The following is a 21,180-nucleotide window of genomic DNA, read 5'->3' as shown; positions in this document are numbered from 1 at the left end:
TGTCCTTCTGCCAAGTAGGTCTTTCTTGATGTCCATCAACAGGGGGGAAGTTGAGAGGGAAGATATCCTCCGTCTTACAGGGCAATAGGATGCCCAAGTATTTAATGTAGGATCCTGCCCATTTGAAAGAGAAATCTGCCCATAGCAGAGTGTCTAGAGAGGCAGGCATGGAGACATTTAAAGCCTCCGATTTCTGGTAATTAACCTTGAAGAAGGACAACGCTCCATACTTCTTCAGTTCTGTCATCAAGTTTGGTATTGATACTTGGTTATGAAAAACAATAGTTCGTCAGCAAAAGCTGCGATTTTTGGGGATAGAGTGTCACTTAGGCGAAGACCCGATATGTTGGTTGTTGTCTCTCACTCTATGGAGGAAGGGTTCAAGGGACAAGATAAATATCAAGGGAGACAGAGGGCAGCCCTGCCTCATCCCATTAGCTATCCCAAGGGCGGAGGAGAGGTGGCCATTCACCTATACTTGAGCTGAGGGTCAGGAATAGATAGCTTGTATCCAATTCATCATCCGCTGGCCTAGTCCTACATGACGGAGGGTTTCAAACAGAAAAGGCCAGTGCACCCTATCAAACGCCTTTTTGGCGTCGGTCGAGAGGAGCAGCGTCGGAGTCCCCCGTGTTTTGTGAAGATCTTTAGGTCCACATTGAGGAGGGATATTGGTCTATAGTTTTGGCAGTGAAGAGGTATTTTTTTTAAGTTGGGGGTTGGGGCAGTGGATAGTGTCAGTAGGGCGGGGGCATGGTGTCAGTAGTTTTTTATTTTATTTATTTTTTTACAATTTAATTTTTTATTTTTATTGTAAAACAATTTAACTTTGCAATATTTATTGAATTTTTTTCTATCAGCCCTGTTGGTGGGCTTTGGTGGCATATCAGGGGTCTAAACAGAACCCTGACATCTCTCTTTGAGACAGAAAAAGGGACTGAGGACAGAGATTCCCCAGTCCCTTTCTCAGCAGTCTCAGCATTAAAGATGAATGAACAGAGGCACAGTGGCTCCTACTCATTCATAAACACAGTTTACTCAGCTCCGTTATCAGAGGACACTATAGTGATCAGTAGCGATCGCTCTGTGTCCAATTCAGAACAGGAAGGGGCTGGTAAATGACATATTCACCGGCCTCTTCCTCCGATCTCCATCCTGACATATCCCCCACAGCTGGCGCAAGAGGAGAGGAGGGAAGACGACTGCGGGGCAGAGGAGGACACAGGGGCGGAGGAGGACACCGGGGTAGAGGAAGACATGGGGTGGAGGAGGACACCGGGGCAGAGGAAGACATGGGGTTGAGGAAGACACACCGAACAGTCGAGATAATCGGTGCGGCTGGAGGGACAACTGTGAGCACCGATTTCCCTGTATGACATTTCCGCTGACAGCTGTGGGAGGGAGAGGAGGAGAAGCGGCTGTCAGCTCAGCTTAAAAAGCTATACAGGGATATCGATGCTCAAGGGACAATCATCCATGTGTGCAGGGTGGGTCACAGTGGGCCCCCCTTTCGGGGGCCCGTGTGCAGTGAACACCCTGCACACATGGATGATATGCCACTGTGTTGCCTATTACCTGGATGTCCTGCTACCTCCTCTATTTTATGAAATATGTCATAAGGCAGTGTAGCTGATTTTATATTGTAGACCACCAGCAGAGGTTTGGGTATAGGTGGGTGGGGTCCTGTGCAGACAATATACCACTACCACTGTTGCCTAAGGTTCAGGCCTAGTCAACCTTCCAAAAAATCTGCTCATTTTCCTAACTAATATCTTTGGGTATAAAATCTGAACTCTCAATAAAAATAAGAGAAAAGAATGATGATTGTTGATCTGATGATCAAGGTTCCCTAACCCTCAAGAAATTGTAACTGGTTCTAAATTAGAAATTAAAGTTAGCACCATAAAATTGCTTGTATATGGATAGAATGTGTATTGAGAAATAAGACACAGAGACATTTCTGTTCTACAGAGCTATGCAAGGTTTGTGTCTTCCATTTATTTTCCATCCTCTGTTCAAATAATTAAAAAGGTATTTAATAGCCCATCTTGTTTCTATCCACATTAAAACAAACCAGTAGAACTATTGGAGGTCGTGTTCTGAGTTATTCTGTTTTACAATGCTGTTTCCCAAAAAATGTAATTGCCCTCGTGGAGCTTTTTAAGTCATTACACTTGATGTACTTTCTGTAGGTTTTATAATTGAAACTAGTGGAGTTTTCCTTGCGGCCACAGTTTTTTTTCCCCCCTACTCTGATTACAACGAATTTGATTAAATATAAACGAACTTGTTCAAATTGCAATTTACTTTGTGAAGACATGTTTTGATTATTCCATTATTAGACACAGGCCATTATTGCCTCCATGGGAAACAGACTTCATGTGAATTACAGAGCAGCGGCCATTTAACGCTCTACAGGTTTCATTTGTGGCACACCAAAGAAAATCATGTGCTGGGAAAATTATACTTGTATACTATTGAACACAACATAGATTTGACTACAGTCTTTTTAAAGGAAATCTGTACTAAAAAAATTTCAGAGGATGCCATTGCTGACCACCTAACAATACTGAATACTTTTATTTGGAAAGAGACTTGGAAAGTACTAAAGCCCCAGATAAAAATAAACAGTATTTTCAGAAGATGATCTTAGCGTTTTTCTCAGTACAGATTTTCTTTAAACCAATAGGTTAATAATTGCCTTGTGTCCAATGTCTGCAGATATACTTAACTTTACCCTTCTCCCTCTCTCAGCTCAATTCAGCTCTTTTCTGAAGCTAAGACAAAATATCTAGTACTTTCGGGTATGGAGCAGCATGTGACTCACTCTATGTGACAGTGCTGGACCAATCAGCACTGCCATGCAAAAGTCCATAGTCAACGCTTACACAGGGCTTTCCTTTGCTCCCAATAGCTGAATGAGCAGCAGTGGAGAGTGAAAAGAAAATTAGTATATCCTGTTGGGGAAGGCTGACATATCCCCCGCAGCTGGCGGGAGAGGAGGAAAGACAACTGCGGGGCAGCGAGGGGGGGGGCGGAGGAGGAGCACACAGCGGGGTGGAGGAGGACACCAGAGCAGAGGAAGACATGGGGGGCAGGGGAGGACACCGGGCCAAAGGAAGACATAGGGGAGGAGGAGGACACCAGGGCAGAGGAAGACAAGGGGGCGAAGGAGAACACCAGGGCAGAGGAAGACATGGGGGCAGAGGACACCGGGGTAGAGGAACACACAGGGCGAAGGAGGACACCAGGGCAGAGGAAGACACGGGGGGGGGAGGAGGACACTGGGGCAGAGGAAGACATGGGGCGGAGGAGGACACCGGGGCAGAGGAAGACATGGGGGCAGAGGATACCGGGGTAGAGGAACACACAGGGTGAAGGAGGACACCAGGACAGAGGAAAACACAGGGGGCGGAGGAAGACACTGGGGTAGAGGAAGACATGGGGCGGAGGAGGACACCGGGGCAGAGGAAGACACAGGGGTGGAAGAGGACACTGGGGCAGAGAAAGACATGGGGCGGAGGAGGACACTGGGGCAGAGGAAGACATGGGCACGGAGGAGGACACGGGGGGCGGAGGAAGACATCGGGGCAGAGTAAGACATTGGGTGGAGGATGACACTGGGGCAGAGGAAGACACGGGGCGGAGGAAAACACAGTGAATCTGTTTGCTTTGCCCAAGGTAGAAGAAAAGCTAACATAATTCTAATCAAATAATAGTTTAGTTCTTTAAACCCATTTTGTCTGACTTTATAAAGCTCATGAGTCTATACATATTCTAATCATATCATTCCCTTGAACAGACACTAATGCATCGTCAGGGCAGGCAAATAAAGCAAAGTAAGAAAAGATCCTGTTGGTTCATAGAAGAAGATGTATTTTTTTTTTTGCTTCTGATTCAGATTCTCTGAGCTATCATATACCAAGTTATACACAAAGGTGATCTTCACTATTTTAAACTTTTTCTCATGAGACATAAATAGTATGTTTTTTCACATGAAGGGTTATTATACTTTTGATTCTGCACTGAAGCTTTAAGTGGTCCATTTAGATTCATTCCATTTATTATTCCATTTATTGTTTAGCAGAGTAATTCTTTCAACTATTATTTTACCCGTACTAAAAAAGCAGAATCTTCTCCACCAAAATATACAGTAGTATATATTAAAATGAAAACACAACCATTACTAATTGTACAATATCATTATTAACCTTTAAGTGAACGGTGGGATGAAAGATACTTTTGGTGCCAGCTGCACAAATAAAAACCCTTTCACAGCTAACAGCTGAAATAATATTTGCAGCCACTGAGTGACACTCTTACACCTTTCCAGCACAGCATAAAATATTCGGAAGAAACGTAAACATTGTCTTCTGACAGAAATTGAGAAGGATGCACTGACATTTCTTATTCTTACCTCCTCTCTCATCTTCTTAACCGTCTCACCTTTCTGTTTTGGAAACAAAATCAGAATAAAAAAGGAGCAATGGTTAGGGCCAGGAAAGCTTGGAATTGTACAGAACAATCACAATAACAATTTATACTGCACTGACCTTCCCAATGATGCTTCCGACCTCCTGTAAGAAGCAAAGAAAGGAGTGATTTTTGGATGAAAATAATGAAACATACAATACCCCTTTATGTTTAATTGAAAGAATTTTTTTTGCAGTTTTGAATATTTCTTAAAGCTGAAGTTAAGCAACAAAAAAATCCTCACCGTTTTATTTGCATTACTTATTGATTCATACTCTAAATAGTTTAAGGTTATTAGTGGTGTGCCCTAAGGTTCGGTGTTGGGACCCTTACTATATAATTAATATATTTATAAATTATATATATAAAGGATGTTATATATAAATGAATGATAGTACCATATCAGCCTTTGCGTATGACAACAAGCTATGCAGTGGAATAACATCCTTTTGGGATGTCTCCAATTTACAAGCCAACCTCAATGCACTGTTTAATTGGGCAACTATGTGGCAAATGAGGTTTAGTGTTAATAAATGTAAAGTTATGCACTTAGGGGCTATATGCATATCATACATACATATCATAAATATGCATGCATCATACATACTAATGGGAGTACAACTGGGGAAATCAATGGTGAAGAAGGATCTGGGTGTTCTGGTAGATCATAAGCCTAATAACAGCGTGCAATACCAAGTTGCAGTTTCCAAAGCCAGCACAATCTTTTCTTATATTAAAAGAGTTATGGACTCCAGAGAGAGAGATATCATTTTGCCCCTGTACAAATCATTAGTAAGACCCCATCTAGAATATGCAGTTCAGTTTTGGGCACCAGTTCTCAAAAAGGATATTGGGGAACTGGAGAAAGTGCAGAGAAGGGCAACCAAACCAATACGAGTCATGGAAGAGCTCAGCTATGAGGAAAGATTAACTGAACTGAATTTATTTTCTCTTGAGAACAGGAGATTAAACTGATTGTAAAAGCTTGTTTTTTTTTTTTTAAATAACAAACATGTCATACTTACCTGCTTGTGCGAGGGTTTTGCCCAGAGCAGCCCCGATCCTCCTTTTCTGAGGTGCCCCAGTGGTGCTCCTGGCTCCTCCTCTTCATCTGGTGCCCCCATGGAGAGCCACTTTCCCTGGGGGCACACGTGTGGGCGCCCTCACGAGTCGCACTGCTGCCTCCATTGACACAGACAGCAGGACTTGGCCTTATCCCTGGCTCCTGTGTCATGGAATTTGAATGACAGCAGCAGGAGCCAGTGGCTTCTGCTGCTATCAATTTATCCAATGGCGGCCCAAGAAAGTGGCTGGAGCTGCTGGGCTCATGCTTATCACAATCGGGTTCAGGTAAGAAAACAAGGAGGTCTGGGGTGGGGGGGGGGGGGTGGGGGTAGCTGAATCCCAGAAGGTTTTTAACCTTAATGCATAGAATGCATTAAGGTGAAAAACCATGAGACTTTCCAATCCGCTTTAAGGGGGGATATGCTCAACCTGTATAGATTCATAAGTGGTCCATATAGTGAACTTGATGTAGAGTTATTCACTTTAAGATCATCACAGTGGACAAGGGAGCACTCTTTATGTTTGGAGGAAAAGAGGTTTAATCTCCAAATACAGAAAAAATTCTTCACAGTAAAAGCTGTAAAAATGTGGAATAGATTCCCTCAAGAGCTGGTTCTGGCCAACTCAGTAGATTGTTTTAAGAAAGGCCTGGATTCTTTCATAATTGCACATAATATGGCTGGATATTAATATTTATAGGGAAAGTTGATCCAGGGAATATCTGATTGCCTCTTGGGGGATCAGAAAGAATTTTTTCTCCCGTTGGATCAAATTGGATTATGCTTTATTAGGGTTTTTTGCCTTCCTCATGAACTGTGGGTATCGGATACTGTATATGGAGATTTTCTATTTGAATGCGTTGGTTTTCTTTTTTTTCTTTGCTGGTTGAACTGCATGGATTTGTGTCTTTTTTTCAACCAGATTAACTATGTAACTTACCTGTAATTTTCCACATTTTGCAGGCAGATGGATCCTGGAGAATCTTCAGTGCAGGAATGCCTGTCCTCCTTCTGACCTTTGAGTGCTGCAATGGCTAACAGCTTCAGGTAGAACAGAATTACAGATAGTTTTATGGGGACACACCCACTCATTCAGTCTCCTCCACTGAGAATCATTCTCTCATCGATTGCACTGCTTGGAACATTATCTGTGAATGGGGAAGAGTCTGATCAGTCACAGGATGTGCTCCTCAATTCACAGATCATGTTACAAGTAGTGTATTCAGTGAAAGAACTTCCTAATAGAGGAGGAGTTAGAAGGGGACGTGTCCCAGTTTGACTATCTGTACTGCTGTTGTGCCTGAGGACCTAAAGCTGCTAAACATTGCGGTGCTAGAAGTTCAGAGAGAGGTAGAGGATGGGGTATCCCCTGCAGTGTAGTTTTCTGCAGGATCCAGCTGCCTGCACAACATGGGACATACTTCATTATAGGTAAGTGATGTGACTAAACCTGTAGGGATTTTGTGAAACTAAACTTCAGCTTTAAAACATAGATTACTAAGGCCCCGTGTCTGCATTATGGGATTCGGTTGAGGTGAAAACCCCAGTTCTTGCAAGGAAGAGAGAATTATTATAATGCATGTACTTTGGGTCTCCTGGAGAACATTACAACCAGACTTTAAAAGGGGATGGAATGCACTGTCAACATGTAGTTATCACATAGTATTTTACATGTTTTATCTTCTATAGTAACAGTTACCTGCTAATTAGCTAATAGATTGTATAATTGTAAAAAAGTAATTTTTAAACTGTAATGCAAGTGAGTTTGAATACTTGCCTCAAGGAAGTTACATTTATTGTAGACATTTCTACCAGATACCCGGTTAGAGCTTAAAAAATACATCAGCACTGATTTTAAAACAGCCACGGTCAAACTGTCCCCTTTGAGGAGATTTTCTTTTCCTTCCTCTCCTTTCAAGAAGTAATGGGAAATCCATCCCAAAGCCATCAAAACTACATTTGGTCTTTAATATTAAACCTCTTTAAACCCACATGGATATAGCAGTTTTGAGCTGACCCAAATGAAACACGGTTCAACTTTTTTATATCTTGTAAAAAGCCATTGATATATTCTTGTAGTCTTTTTTGTCAGTGCCTCCTCCTACAAGGCCATGCTGAAGGTACTACCATATTACAGTTGGATTCCTTCTAGTTCGTGGAGAAACCATGACAGCATTATTTGCTTTTGTAGTGGTGATGGCCGTTTTGGCAGACCTGTGAATTCTGGTGAATCACATTACCTTTTGTCATATAAAAATACAAAACTCAATTACAACCAACAGTGGAGCTGACATTTAGGTTTCCAGAGATTTAGTAAGTGGAGCTTATTATGTTAACCCCTTCCCGCTAAGCGTAAGCATATATGCAGCCTCACGAAAGTGGGTCTTTATTTGTAGGGCCACATAGATGTGCTACTATGTTTGTGCAGAGAGCATGATGCACAGTGTGCTCCCAGCATAGAGACTTTTCACACTAATAATCGGGAGGGAAGACCAGTTCCCAATCACCTGATCGCTGTGATAGCCTGTGACTGGCTGGGATGTACTGTCCGCCCATTGTGTTTTTTTCTCTTTTTGAATAGAGAAAAAGATACCGGTACATTGTATCTTTTTCTCTTTGCTAGAAGAGAAACTTGTAAACCAAAAAAGTCCACGAATAGTAATAACATTAATAAAGACAAAATAACTAGATCAGGGTTTGGTCTATATCAGTGTGGGTTTAGGGTCAAGGTTAGGGCCAACGGTCAGGAGTCAAAGCCAGGGTCAAATATCAGGGTCCATGCATTTTAGGTAGGATTTAAAAAAAAACATTTGTAATTCAGTATAAATTTTGGTTAATGTCAGTGTGTTTGAGGGAAGATAAAAAATCAGTGTGGGTTTAGGGTCAAGGTTAGGGCTAACGGTCAGGAGTCAAAGCCAGGGTCAAATATCAGGGTCCATGCATTTTAGGTAGGATTTAAAAAAAAACATTTGTAATTCAGTATAAATTTTGGTTAATGTCAGTGTGTTTGAGGGAAGATAAAAAATCAAAATGTGCATTATTGTTTCTGGTCCTCTTTATGGGTACGAATAACAAAGACTCCCACAGTCAGTGCCAAACGGATCATAAAATCTCCAACACCTTAATTTCTATCCATTACCTGGTCACACCTTCTAGAGTGCCATGTCACCATAGCTATGAGAATCAGTAAAGTATTATGTCACATCTTTTGAATGCTCAATCTAGCAAAAAATATAACGCCACATAGGTTATGTGACTCTGGAAAGCTTGTAAGTGATTTAATATCTCCATAAAGACAGGCGCATAGTCATTGAAATACATTTTCTTCTAAGCGTGCCTTATATCCAAGTATATATACAAGTATACTTCCCTCACCTCAAATTTTTTTTATTAAAGTGCTGGCCTGCCACAGTGTGGCTAAAGTTTCCAGTGCGGTAAGCTTACTCCTTAGAATGAGTTAACCCTCATGACCAATAGTCAATTAGACCAGGACAGGTAATTTTAAAAACTTGATCCACTATGCAATACCGTACTTGCGTGAAAAAGGAAAACATTCACTACAGTGCATTGCAAAAGTATTTACCCCCCATGGCTTTTTACCTATTTTGTTACATTACAGCGTTTAGTTCAATGTTTTTTTAATCTGAATTATATGTGATGGATTAGAACAAAATAGTCTAAGTTGATGAAGTAAAATTAGAAAAATATATATATAAAACTATTTTTCAGAAATTAAAAACTGATAATTGGCATGTGCGTATGTATTCACCCCCTTTGTTATGAAGCCCATAAAAAGCTCTGGTGCAACCAATTAACTTCAGAAGTCACATAATTAGTGAAATGATGTCCACCTGTGTGCAATCTAAGTGTCACATGATCTGTCATTATATATACATACCTTTTTTGAAAGGCCCCAGAGGCTGCAACACCTAAGCAAGAGGCACAACTAACCAAACACTGCCATGAAGACCAAGGAACTCTCCAAACAAGTAAGGGACAATGTTGTTGAGAAGTACAAGTCAGGGTTAGGTTATAAAAAAATATCCAAATTTTTGATGATCCCTAGGAGCACTATCAAATCTATCATAACCAAATGGAAAGAACATGGCACAACAGCAAACCTGCCAAGAGACAGCCGCACACCAAAACTCACGGACCGGGCAAGGAGGGCATTAATCAGAGAGGCAGCACAGAGACCTAAGGTAACCCTGGAGGAGCTGCAGAGTTCCACAGCAGAGACTGGAGTATCTGTACATAGGACGACAATAAGCCGTACGCTCCATAGAGTTGGGCTTTATGGCAGAGTGGCCAGAAGAAAGCCATTACTTTCAGCAAAAAACAAAATGGCACGTTTTGAGTTTGCAAAAAGGCATGTGGGAGACTCCCAAAATGTATGGAGGAAGGTGCTCTGGTCTGATGAAACTAAAATTGAACTTTTTGGCCATCAAAGAAAACACTATGTCTGGTGCAAACCCAACACATTACATTACCCAAAGAACACCATCCCCACAGTGAAACATGGTGGTGGCAGCATCATGCTGTGGGGATGTTTTTCAGCAGTCGGGACTGGTAAACTGATCAGGGTTTAGGGAAAGATGGATAGTGCTAAATACAGGGATATTCTTGAGCAAAACCTGTACCACTCTGTGTGTGATTTGAGGCTAGGATGGAGGTTCACCTTCCAGCAGGACAATGACCCCAAACACACTGCTAAAGCAACACTTAAGTGATTTAAGGGGAAACATGTAAATGTGTTGCAATGGCCTAGTCAAAGCCCAGACCGCAATACAATAGAAAATCTGTGATCAGACTTAAAGATTGCTGTTCACAAGCGCAAACCATCCAACTTGAAGGAGCTGGAGCAGTTTTGCAAGGAGGAATGGGCAAAGATCCCAGTGGTAAGATGTAGCAAGCTCATAGAGACTTATCCAAAGCGACTTGGAGCTATGATAGCTGCAAAAGGTGGCTTTACAAAGTGTTGACTTTAGTGGGGTGAATAGTTATGCACATTGGCTTTTTCTATTATTTTGTCCTATTTGTTGTTTGCTTCACAATAAAAAAAAAAACTTCTTCAAAGTTGTGGGCATGTTCTGTAAATTAAATGATGCAAATCCTCAAACAATCCACGTTAATTCCAGGTTGTGAGGCAACAAAACATGAGAAATGCTAAGGGGGAGGGGGGGGTGAATACTTTTGCAGGGCACTGTAGCTACATAGATCCACACAGCATGATGGTAATTTACAGAAAAACTAGGAGAGGAAAGCTAGCTCTTGAAACAGGCAATCATCACATCAGTTTTGTTTGTAGGTGTGATTAGTTTTGTTTGTAGGCCCAATAGTGTACCAATGCTTAGTAATAATTCCAGAAAGGACATATAAGTATCTAAATCTGTGCTAGGTTTAATTTATCTTTTATGTTTGCTTACTTTCACTCTGCTGTTAAATTAAGAAAAAAAAAGTTTTTCTTGGCTGCAGATGTTTCGTTCACTAAAATGTCATCTTGGATTATTGGTGCCGATGAAAAGTAATTGAAAGATGTAAGCCAGTGTCAATTAACACTTACTGGCAGATGCTCATTATGTTTAAGTCTAAACTGATTGATGGATTAGCATGGAAACTATGAAGGTAGTGAATAATCACATCATGACTTCCTCTACCACTCTTCTTTATTGAAGCAAACAAAATGTGACAGATTCATCAATCACAACAGACACATCAATATAACTGCAAATCCACCAAACTGTTATTGTGCAAGAGGCCTGAGCTATATCATATTGCTCACCCTTCATTCTTTTAAAATGCATTTTTTTGTGTGCTGATACCTATTTTTAAAATTGTATTGATGTCAAAGAAATGGGTACATGAAGTATAGTTCTCGAAAAAAATCTCAATATACACAATATATGGAACAAAAAGGGAATATTGTAACCTATAAAGTATAACATGTTTGCAATCTCTGCTTCACTGTTCTGCTGGTTTGCATTTCCCAATATCTTAAAATATATAAATAATGAGATTTTTTGCAAAGTTTATTTTTACCAGTAGAGGATGTTTTTTTGGGGAATATATGGTAAGATTAATTAGTCTAAATTAGTGCATATTTGTCTGCATGACAGGGAAAATCTTGTTCATTGCTTTAACCAATTTTTGGCCTGATAAGGCAGACTAAAACAATAGACAAAATTCACAGAGCTTTAATACCAGCCTAAAGCACTCTATTTTCAGCCATGTGACTGTAATTTTCAGAATTTATTGGACTCAGCTAAAAATAACTTGTCATAATTATCACAGTTGGAAGTGTGCTTATATCAGCTCTAAAGCTAACATTATGCCCAGAAATATGTTAAAATGATTGGAGGGTTTATTTCCTCTTTAACATCAACAATCAACACATTAACATGGCAAGAAACATATGTAATTTTCAACAAACAAAAGATGATATATATATATATGCGTTGACCATCAATTAATAACTGAATCATGTTAGGTTTTGAAAATTACTGAGTATTATATGTAAATGAAGTGGTGGTGAGGTCCTGCAACAAATACTGTTATAACACTATTTTTAGAAGAAACATTTGAAATTTGGAAACTGGTCTGATTACTCACTAATTGGTGCCGTCACAATAGCTGAGTGATGCGTTACCAATGCACAGATGATTTGAATATAATCATACGCTTCTTTAATTTGTGGAAAGGTAATATATTAAGTAGGTTTTTACTGAGTCTTAAACTAAACTATCACATTTTCACTGCATGATTGATTTGTTAAATCGTCTAACAGTACTCACTTATTTTTTTGGACAATTTTTACATGAATCTCCTAAGTTTCACAAACGCACATGTAAATAAAAATCAATTAAATACAAAATAAATATGCTAATAACTGCCTGGCTTGTTCAAGCCTATGAAGGCAATTGTGGATAGTTTGCCATCACATCCTATGCCATAGGCAACCCCACATTAATTTCACTTACTGTACCGTGTTCACACAATACACAAAAGCAGGCTATGCTTGTCAGATACATAAAAAAAATGGCCAGATCATTTGCCAGTGTTAATACTTGTTTAAAAACATATTGCTATTATATAAGTGCCTCATTTTAATAATATAATGCCTATAAATTGCTTGAAAATTGTTAACTCAGTAAATACTTCACTACTTTTCAGTGCCTTAGGAAGCAGATTATTATCTGCACAAGGTATGGGTCATAAGGATTCATTTGAAAGCAATAATCTCTTTGATTACCTGAAATTATAATGGCAAATGAAGACAGCAAAATTAACCTGCTCTCTCAAACATGACAATTTCCATCAAGCTGCAATTATCTGTCTAATCTCATTTGGTAAATGGATTTGAATACAGGAGCATTTGTTTATGAGCACAGAGCAGAAGAGTCTAAACAGTAATGCAGTTCTGTGTAATATAAACAGTTGGATTCACTGGAATATGTTATGTACTGTAGCAAGGTCTGCTTATTGAGATTGACAACTAGGCCTCTCCCAATTACTGAAGAACACAAAAATGTCCCTTATCTCTACAACTCCATCAACACTGGCAGCCAATCAAAAGCCTGCTTTAAGCAATCATACCACATTTGAGAGAGGACTCAGTATGTATGGGGTTGAGGCTTGGGTTTGTGGCTACCATAGGTTTGAGATGAACAGGTTGTGGTTCCATCAAATTTATATTGAAATTTACCAGACCAAATTCTTTATTATGTGCCGCCCCCCTACTATAAAAGGGCGGGTCTTTTGACATTGTGTGTGAGAGAGCTGACAGTCTATGTAGGGAAAGTTAGTTGTTATACTGTGGACTGCAGTGTGGTGGGCTAGATATTCTTGTGCACCCTCCCTCCCCTCACAATGTTCACAATTCTGAAACCCAACAGTAATTTTTAGGACTACCTTTGGGTGTGTGTCAGCAAAACTGCACCTGCTGTTTTGCTGCTGTCTCTAGCAGTCTTTTTTTGTTTTATTGAGTTTTTGTTTTGTATTTTGTTTTATTTCACATGTATCCATATTTTAAAAAAAATTCTGCTAGGAAAAAATATGCTATGCTTTAGTGTTTCAGGTTTTCTTTCTTGGGCATATATTCTATTCTATTATCTGTTGCTATGTCACTTGTTGTGGACACAGGCAAATCTGATTTTTGTTTGCAGCATGCCGCTGCATATTTGTGCAGTAAAGTACTGTGCACCAAAGCAACACATATTTTTCCCCTATTGCCATAGCTATCATTACATTTATGCAATTCCCTTTAGAAAAAGACGTCAGGTGGCAATGGCTGCATATAGATGTAGTAGGATGGAGGTTTGTTCTACAGGACAAAGTGTGGCACAGGCCACGTCCTCTAATGTCTGGACATATATATTCTATCTCAGATGTGACCGTGCTATACAGCCACAACAGGTGCAGGAGGTAGGTGATTGATAAGTCTTTCTCTTCATGCTTTTTCTAGGTACAGAACAGTCAGTTGTCTTCAACTGATTCTCATTTGCCCTCTTCTTTCTCTTTCTCCTCTAATCCTGCCATAGACTGGCAAACTGGCAAAGAGGAGTCAGTGGAATTATTTGATCACATAGTTACATAGTTACATAGTAGGTGAGGTTGAAAAAAGACACAAGTCCATCAAGTCCAACCTATGTGTGATTATGTGTCAGTACATTGTATATCCCTGTATGTTGTGGTCATTCAGGTGCTTATCTAATAGTTTCTTGAAGCTATCGATGCTCCCCGCTGAGACCACCGCCTGTGGAAGGGAATTCCACATCCTTGCCGCTCTTATGCCCCGTACAAACGGTCGGATTTTCCGACGGAAAATGTGTGATAGGACCTTGTTGTCGGAAATTCCGACCGTGTGTAGGCTCCATCACACATTTTCCATCGGATTTTCTGACACACAAAGTTTGAGAGCAGGCTATAAAATTTTCCGACAACAAAATCCGTTGTCGGAAATTCCGATCGTGTGTACACAAATCCGACGGACAAAGTGTCACGCATGCTCAGAATAAATAAAGAGATGAAAGCTATTGGCCACTGCCCCGTTTATAGTCTCGACATACGTGTTTTACGTCACCGCGTTTAGAACGATCGGATTTTCCGACAACTTTGTGTGACCATGTGTATGCAAGACAAGTTTGAGCCAACATCCGTTGGAAAAAATCCTAGGATCTTGTTGTCGGAATGTCCGAACAAAGTCCGACTGTGTGTACGGGGCATTACAGTAAAGAACCCTCTACGTAGTTTAAGGTTAAACCTCTTTTCTTCTAATTTTAATGAGTGGCCACGAGTCTTGTTAAACTCTCTTCTGCGAAAAAGTTTTATTTCTATTGTAGGGTCACCAGTACGGTATTTATATATTGAAATCATATCCCCTCTCAAGCGTCTCTTCTCCAGAGAGAATAAGTTCAGTGCTCGCAACCTTTCCTCATAGCTAAGATCCTCCAGACCCTTTATTAGCTTTGTTGCCCTTCTTTGTACTCACTCCATTTCCAGTACATCCTTCCTGAGGACTGGTGCCCAGAACTGGACAGCATACTCCAGGTGCGGCCGGACCAGAGACTTGTAGAGTGGGAGAATTATCGTTTTATCTCTGGAGTTGATCCCCTTTTTAATGCATGCCAATATTCTGTTTGCTTTGTTAGCAGCAGCTTGGCATTGCATGACATTGCTGAGCCTATCATCTACTAGGACCCCCAGGTCCTTTTCCATCCTAGATTCCCCCAGAGGTTCTCCCCCAAGTGTATAGATTGCGTTCATATTTTTGCCAACCAAATGCATTATTTTACATTTTTCTACATTGAACCTCATTTGCCATGTAGTTGCCCACCCCATTAATTTGTTCAGATCTTTTTGCAAGGTTTCCACATCCTACAGAGAAGTTATTGCCCTGCTTAGCTTAGTATCATCTGCAATTACAGAGATTGAACTGTTTATCCCATCCTCCAGGTCATTTATGAACAAATTAAATAGGATTGGTCCCAGCACAGAACCCAGGGGAACCCCACTACCCACCCCTGACCATTCCGAGTACTCCCCATTTATCACCACCCTCTGAACTCGCCCTTGTAGCCAGTTTTCAATCCATGTACTCACCCTATAGTCCATGCCAATGGACCTTAATTTGTACAGTAAACGTTTATGGGAAACTGTGTCAAATGCTTTTGCAAAATCCAGATACACCACGTCTATGGGCCTTCCTTTATCTAGATGGCAACTCACCTCCTCATAGAAGGTTAGTAGATTGGTTTGGCAAGAACGATTCTTCATGGATCCATGCTGATTACTGCTAATGATACCGTTCTCATTACTAAAATCTTGTATATAGTCCCTTATCATCCCGTCCAAGAGTTTACATACTATTGATGTTAGGCTAACTGGTCTGTAATTCCCTGGGATGTATTTTGGGCCCTTTTTAAATATTGGTGCTACATTGGCTTTTTTCCAATCAGCTGGTACCATTCCAGTCAGTAGACTGTCTGTAAAAATTAGGAACAACGGTCTGGCAATCATTTGACTGAGTTTCCTAAGTACCCTCGGATGCAAGCCATCTGGTCCCGGTGATTTATTAATGTTAAGTTTCTCAAGTCTAATTTTAATTCTGTCCTCTGTTAACCATGGAGGTGCTTCCTGTGATGTGTCATGAGGATAAACACTGCAGCTTTGGTTACTGAAGCCCCCCGATTCACTCGTGAAGACTGAGGAGAAGAATAAATTCAATACCTTTGCCATCTCCCCATCCTTTGTAACCAGATGTCCTTCCTCATTCTTTATGGGGCCAATATGGTCTGTCCTCCCTTTTTTACTGTTTACATACTTAAAGAATTTCTTGGGATTTTTTTTTGCTCACTGACTTTCAGCAGGTGGATGATCATGGTCATGCGCAAGCATTCCTCCTTTCAGATATTGACCATAGAGGGAGAGGACATCAGGCAGGGAGCTTACTGCAATTTGAGCTCCGGTGTTCTATCGGATATTGCCCGCCATCGAAAAGTGCCTGCCATCGAAAAGTCCCCACGCGTTTACGCAGTATTGAAGGGCACTCCAGCTGATTTGCCGATTAGCTGGCCTGACGTAACCATGGCGCATGCTATACCCAGTACTGAATCACTGATCTCTGCAGTGTGGGCCTTTTTAATGTATTTGCTGTCCACAGCACACAATGTTGTGTACCAGTGTCAACTGCCCTCCAACTGCCTCATCTGTGAAACCCCTATGCACTGGAACACAACTATGGCCATGCCACAGAAGCTGCACAGCAGCAGCATGTCATCAAAGTTTACCATTACAATATTGGTACAGAGTGACTACACACTGTACAATATTTGAGTCTCTTGTCTCTCAAATAATACACTCTAATTTTTACATTGTGACCTTACCAAGCTGTCTACATATTGTCCAAAAAGAAACAAAAAGAAGAGAGGGCGCACCGACCTAGCGGATTACCACACCCGCTTAGGCTCTGAGGAAAGGGGCTCGCCCCCGAAACGCGTTAGCCATCGCCGTATCTACCTGATGTCTGGTCCCATTTGTATCCTGATGTCTGTTACTGCACACCTGCAGTCTATGTCCATGCCTGTATTCTAAGCTCGTTTGTGAGTATATACTTGCTTTTTTACAGTTTTAATAAACGCTATCAGTGGTAATGCGCTAGGTCGGTGCGCCCTCTCTTCTTTTTGTTTCTTTTTGTAGCTTTTGAATGCCCAACATTCTGAAGAGGGCTGCAAGACGGCAGATACCATTGAAGTCTATTGGCCTTATCACACACTGACAATCTAGACACTTGAGCGCAGGAGAGAGTTGTTCTCTTTACATATTGTCCAGCCACTGTAAAATTTTTGTTGCTTTTTCCCTCTCAGAAAATATTACATTTTAATGCAAGATAAAACCTGCATTGTCCCTTTCTATTTCCTACCTGTGCAAGTATGCTCATGTACTGTCCTGATACTAGACAATTTATACTAAACACATACCTATACGTTTATATTTGGAATAATTTGAGAATAATTTGGGTACGGATATAGGAGGGGGTTCAGACAATGTGGGGTTGTTGTTTTCTAGTATTTTGTGCACTCAAAACAAATGTTTTGACATTTTCTTAAGCCTTTAAGAGATGTGTTTAACGTACTATGAAATAAAGAAACTTTTAAACATTACTAATAAAGTGTTTTGCAACTGGCCAATTTACACATGGGCTTTACCTTTTTTAAGAGTAAACTTTCCTAATGCTTTTATTTCTGTTGTAGCTGCTAATTCCATGGATCAATTCAGGCTTATTACAGCTTGAAAAAAAAATCAGTTCATTCTGTCTGTGAAAATTGTACTGTTTCATAACACCACATACACCACATACAGCTTAAAAGCATGCCCTAAACATAACATTTAAAGATTTGTCTTTTTTTTATGCTGACCTTAAGGTCACATTAAAAGGACCTTCTCTCCAATGTATTTTATTTTTTATATTTTTATTTGCATTGTTAAATGTTCCCCATCACAGTGCTCAAGCCCCCTGTGCTCTTTTTGACAACTGTTTGCCTATTAGCAACCAAAAATTTACAGAATTTAAAATCTGGATTTCCCTCCATAAATCAGTGGGATTCACTTCTAAGTTAGAGTTTTGCAAATTTCAGACAGGATTCACCCAATGGATTACAGGAGAACAACTTCTGTCCCTGCAGTAGAAACTCTTGTAAGCTGCTTTTAAAAATAGTACTGAATTCAGCGACGTGGGGATGGATCAGAGGTAGGGGAACATTTAAAAAAATGTACCTACCATACATGGAGCCTGAAGGAGGTGCTTTATTGGGGTACTAAGTCAGAGCTGGACTAAATTTTGTAGAGATTAAGATAGCCCCAAGCCACCCTTCTATTTATTAAATGTACTGTAACATAGACATTAAGTTTTCTTACAAACATCTGTACATCTAACCTATATCCTTTTCTTTGTTATTAGACTAAGACTACAATGGCCAATTTTTGATAACTCAAAAATAAAAACCATTTTAATTGAAGTTTTAGAATTAATGGCTTACAGTACCTCCACCATATTATTTCCTGCACTGAAAGGGAGGATAGATAGCGGAAAATGTTTTTACTACCATTAGGCATGCAACTAATATGGAGCATTGTGCTATACTTGAAAAAATATGCTACTAGAAAGCACCCATGACTAAACAATGTCTATTCAGTTACAGCCTAAAAATATTAAGAATAAAATAAAAAAAGAGAAGTCCAAAGAGTTTAAGTGGAGGGCTTAGAAAGTGATTACTTTCATGCCTTGTTTAGATCAAATTTTCAGTGCACTCCCAGGTTCTACCATCCTTTGTTTCCTTTTGACCATCTTTCTACCATCCATTTGCTTGTTTGGCTGTCAGAGATTTCCCATAAACATAACACATGGAGCAAAACCCTACAGTGTCACTTCCGAACCTGTTGAAGGAATTTGGAAAATATGGCACTCTTTCCAATCTAAAAATCAACTTTGATAAGTCAGAAGCCATGGGAATTGATATACAGCCAAACAGACTGAGCTCCTTAAAATCAAAATTTAAGTTCAGATGGTCAGATACATCCCTCAAATATTTGGGGACCTTGATTCCCAGGGACCTAAGACACACCTTTGACCTAAACTTCCCCCCTCTGCTAATTAAATCTAGAATGCTGTTAGAAGAGTGGAACAAGGGGTTACACTCATGGTTTGGTAGATGCAATCTAATTAAAATGACCATACTCCCGAAATTTTTATATCTGTTCCAAACCCTGCCAATTAAAATCCCGCTTCAATATTTTAAGCAAATACACTCTATTTTCATACAATTTATATGGGGGAAATAAAAACCTTGACTACGTAGAAGTTACCTTACCCTTCCCAAACACTGTGGAGGACTAGCCCTTCCAGATTTAAAAAACTACTATAGGGCAGTACATTTGGGCAGAATAATAGATTGGTGTAGGCACGGCGACAACAAGTTGTGGATACAACTAGAACAGGCACAGTCCGAGGCCTCGTTGCAGGGAGCGGTCTGGTGCTTTGACAAACTACCTGAGACATTGAAATCGCATCCTCTAATTGGCACGTCACTTAGGGAAGGATATGCCGCGATACGGGCAAACTCCTTATCCACAGATAGCTCACCTCTATACCCAATTCTGGGTAACCCAGGTTTTCCTCCAGGCCTGGAACGTTTAGGATTTGAGTCACTTCGAGTGGCAGGTAGAGATCGTGCCTCTCATTTTTTGATAAACAACAAATGGCCATCCATACAATCCCTAACTCTAGAGAGTGGCCATTTTCGACTCCCATTCTGGCCTGCAATACGTCTACATCACTTTCTCTGTACGATCCCCAACCCATCACAGTTTAATCGTGACCTAACGACTTTTGAAAGCTATTGTAAGGACGAGGGAAACTTGCCTCAAGTCCTGTCCAAAACATATGCTTTGATCAACTCCCCTTCGGAGCAACCTGCTTTGACGTTTATACGTGCATGGGAAAACGACTTACAAAGCACATTTACTAGTGCCCAAATACAAATGATTATCACATTTTCCTTAAAATCATCTATATGCACCAAAATACAGGAACTTAATTATAAGATACTGACTAGATGGTACTACACGCCAAGCAGACTTCATGAATACTTTCCGGATACATCTGATAAATGTTGGAGGTGTCAAGCGAGTAAGGGGACGCTCCTCCATATCTTCTGGTCTTGCCCACTCCTGCATCATTTTTGGACGACAGTCCGTATGATAACGCAAAAATTCACGGATTACACAATAAGTGATGATCCGGCGCTAATTCTACTTCATGCAACTACGATCTCGCCTCGAGCCTATAAAAGATCGATAGTACGACATTTGCTGAACGCAAATGTCGAACAGGCACAGTCCGAGGCCTCGTTGCAGGGAGCGGTCTGGTGCTTTGACAAACTACCTGAGACATTGAAATCGCATCCTCTAATTGGCACGTCACTTAGGGAAGGATATGCCGCGATACGGGCAAACTCCTTATCCACAGATAGCTCACCTCTATACCCAATTCTGGGTAACCCAGGTTTTCCTCCAGGCCTGGAACGTTTAGGATTTGAGTCACTTCGAGTGGCAGGTAGAGATCGTGCCTCTCATTTTTTGATAAACAACAAATGGCCATCCATACAATCCCTAACTCTAGAGAGTGGCCATTTTCGACTCCCATTCTGGCCTGCAATACGTCTACATCACTTTCTCTGTACGATCCCCAACCCATCACAGTTTAATCGTGACCTAACGACTTTTGAAAGCTATTGTAAGGACGAGGGAAACTTGCCTCAAGTCCTGTCCAAAACATATGCTTTGATCAACTCCCCTTCGGAGCAACCTGCTTTGACGTTTATACGTGCATGGGAAAACGACTTACAAAGCACATTTACTAGTGCCCAAATACAAATGATTATCACATTTTCCTTAAAATCATCTATATGCACCAAAATACAGGAACTTAATTATAAGATACTGACTAGATGGTACTACACGCCAAGCAGACTTCATGAATACTTTCCGGATACATCTGATAAATGTTGGAGGTGTCAAGCGAGTAAGGGGACGCTCCTCCATATCTTCTGGTCTTGCCCACTCCTGCATCATTTTTGGACGACAGTCC

The 21,180-nt window shown here is 40.6% G+C and overlaps 1 protein-coding gene across 18 annotated transcripts in view; it reads right to left on the bottom strand.

Annotated features, from left to right (window-relative positions):
- Positions 1–21,180, bottom strand: part of LOC141144787 (poly(rC)-binding protein 3-like) — a 1,428,155-nt gene that overhangs the window by 93,026 nt on the left and 1,313,949 nt on the right. For all 18 annotated transcript variants that reach the window (XM_073630801.1, XM_073630798.1, XM_073630799.1 and 15 more), the window contains 2 exons: positions 4,554–4,577; positions 4,418–4,450 (listed from right to left, as the gene is read on the bottom strand). In XM_073630801.1, coding sequence (XP_073486902.1) covers positions 4,418–4,450; positions 4,554–4,577 — 57 coding nt within the window. The remainder of the gene's footprint in view (positions 1–4,417; positions 4,451–4,553; positions 4,578–21,180) is intronic.

Source organism: Aquarana catesbeiana, linkage group LG05 (genome assembly GCF_042186555.1).
Source record: "Aquarana catesbeiana isolate 2022-GZ linkage group LG05, ASM4218655v1, whole genome shotgun sequence".
Lineage (NCBI taxonomy): Eukaryota > Metazoa > Chordata > Amphibia > Anura > Ranidae > Aquarana > Aquarana catesbeiana.
Note: the sequence above shows the minus strand (reverse complement) of the source record. Positions and strands in the feature narration are given on the sequence as shown.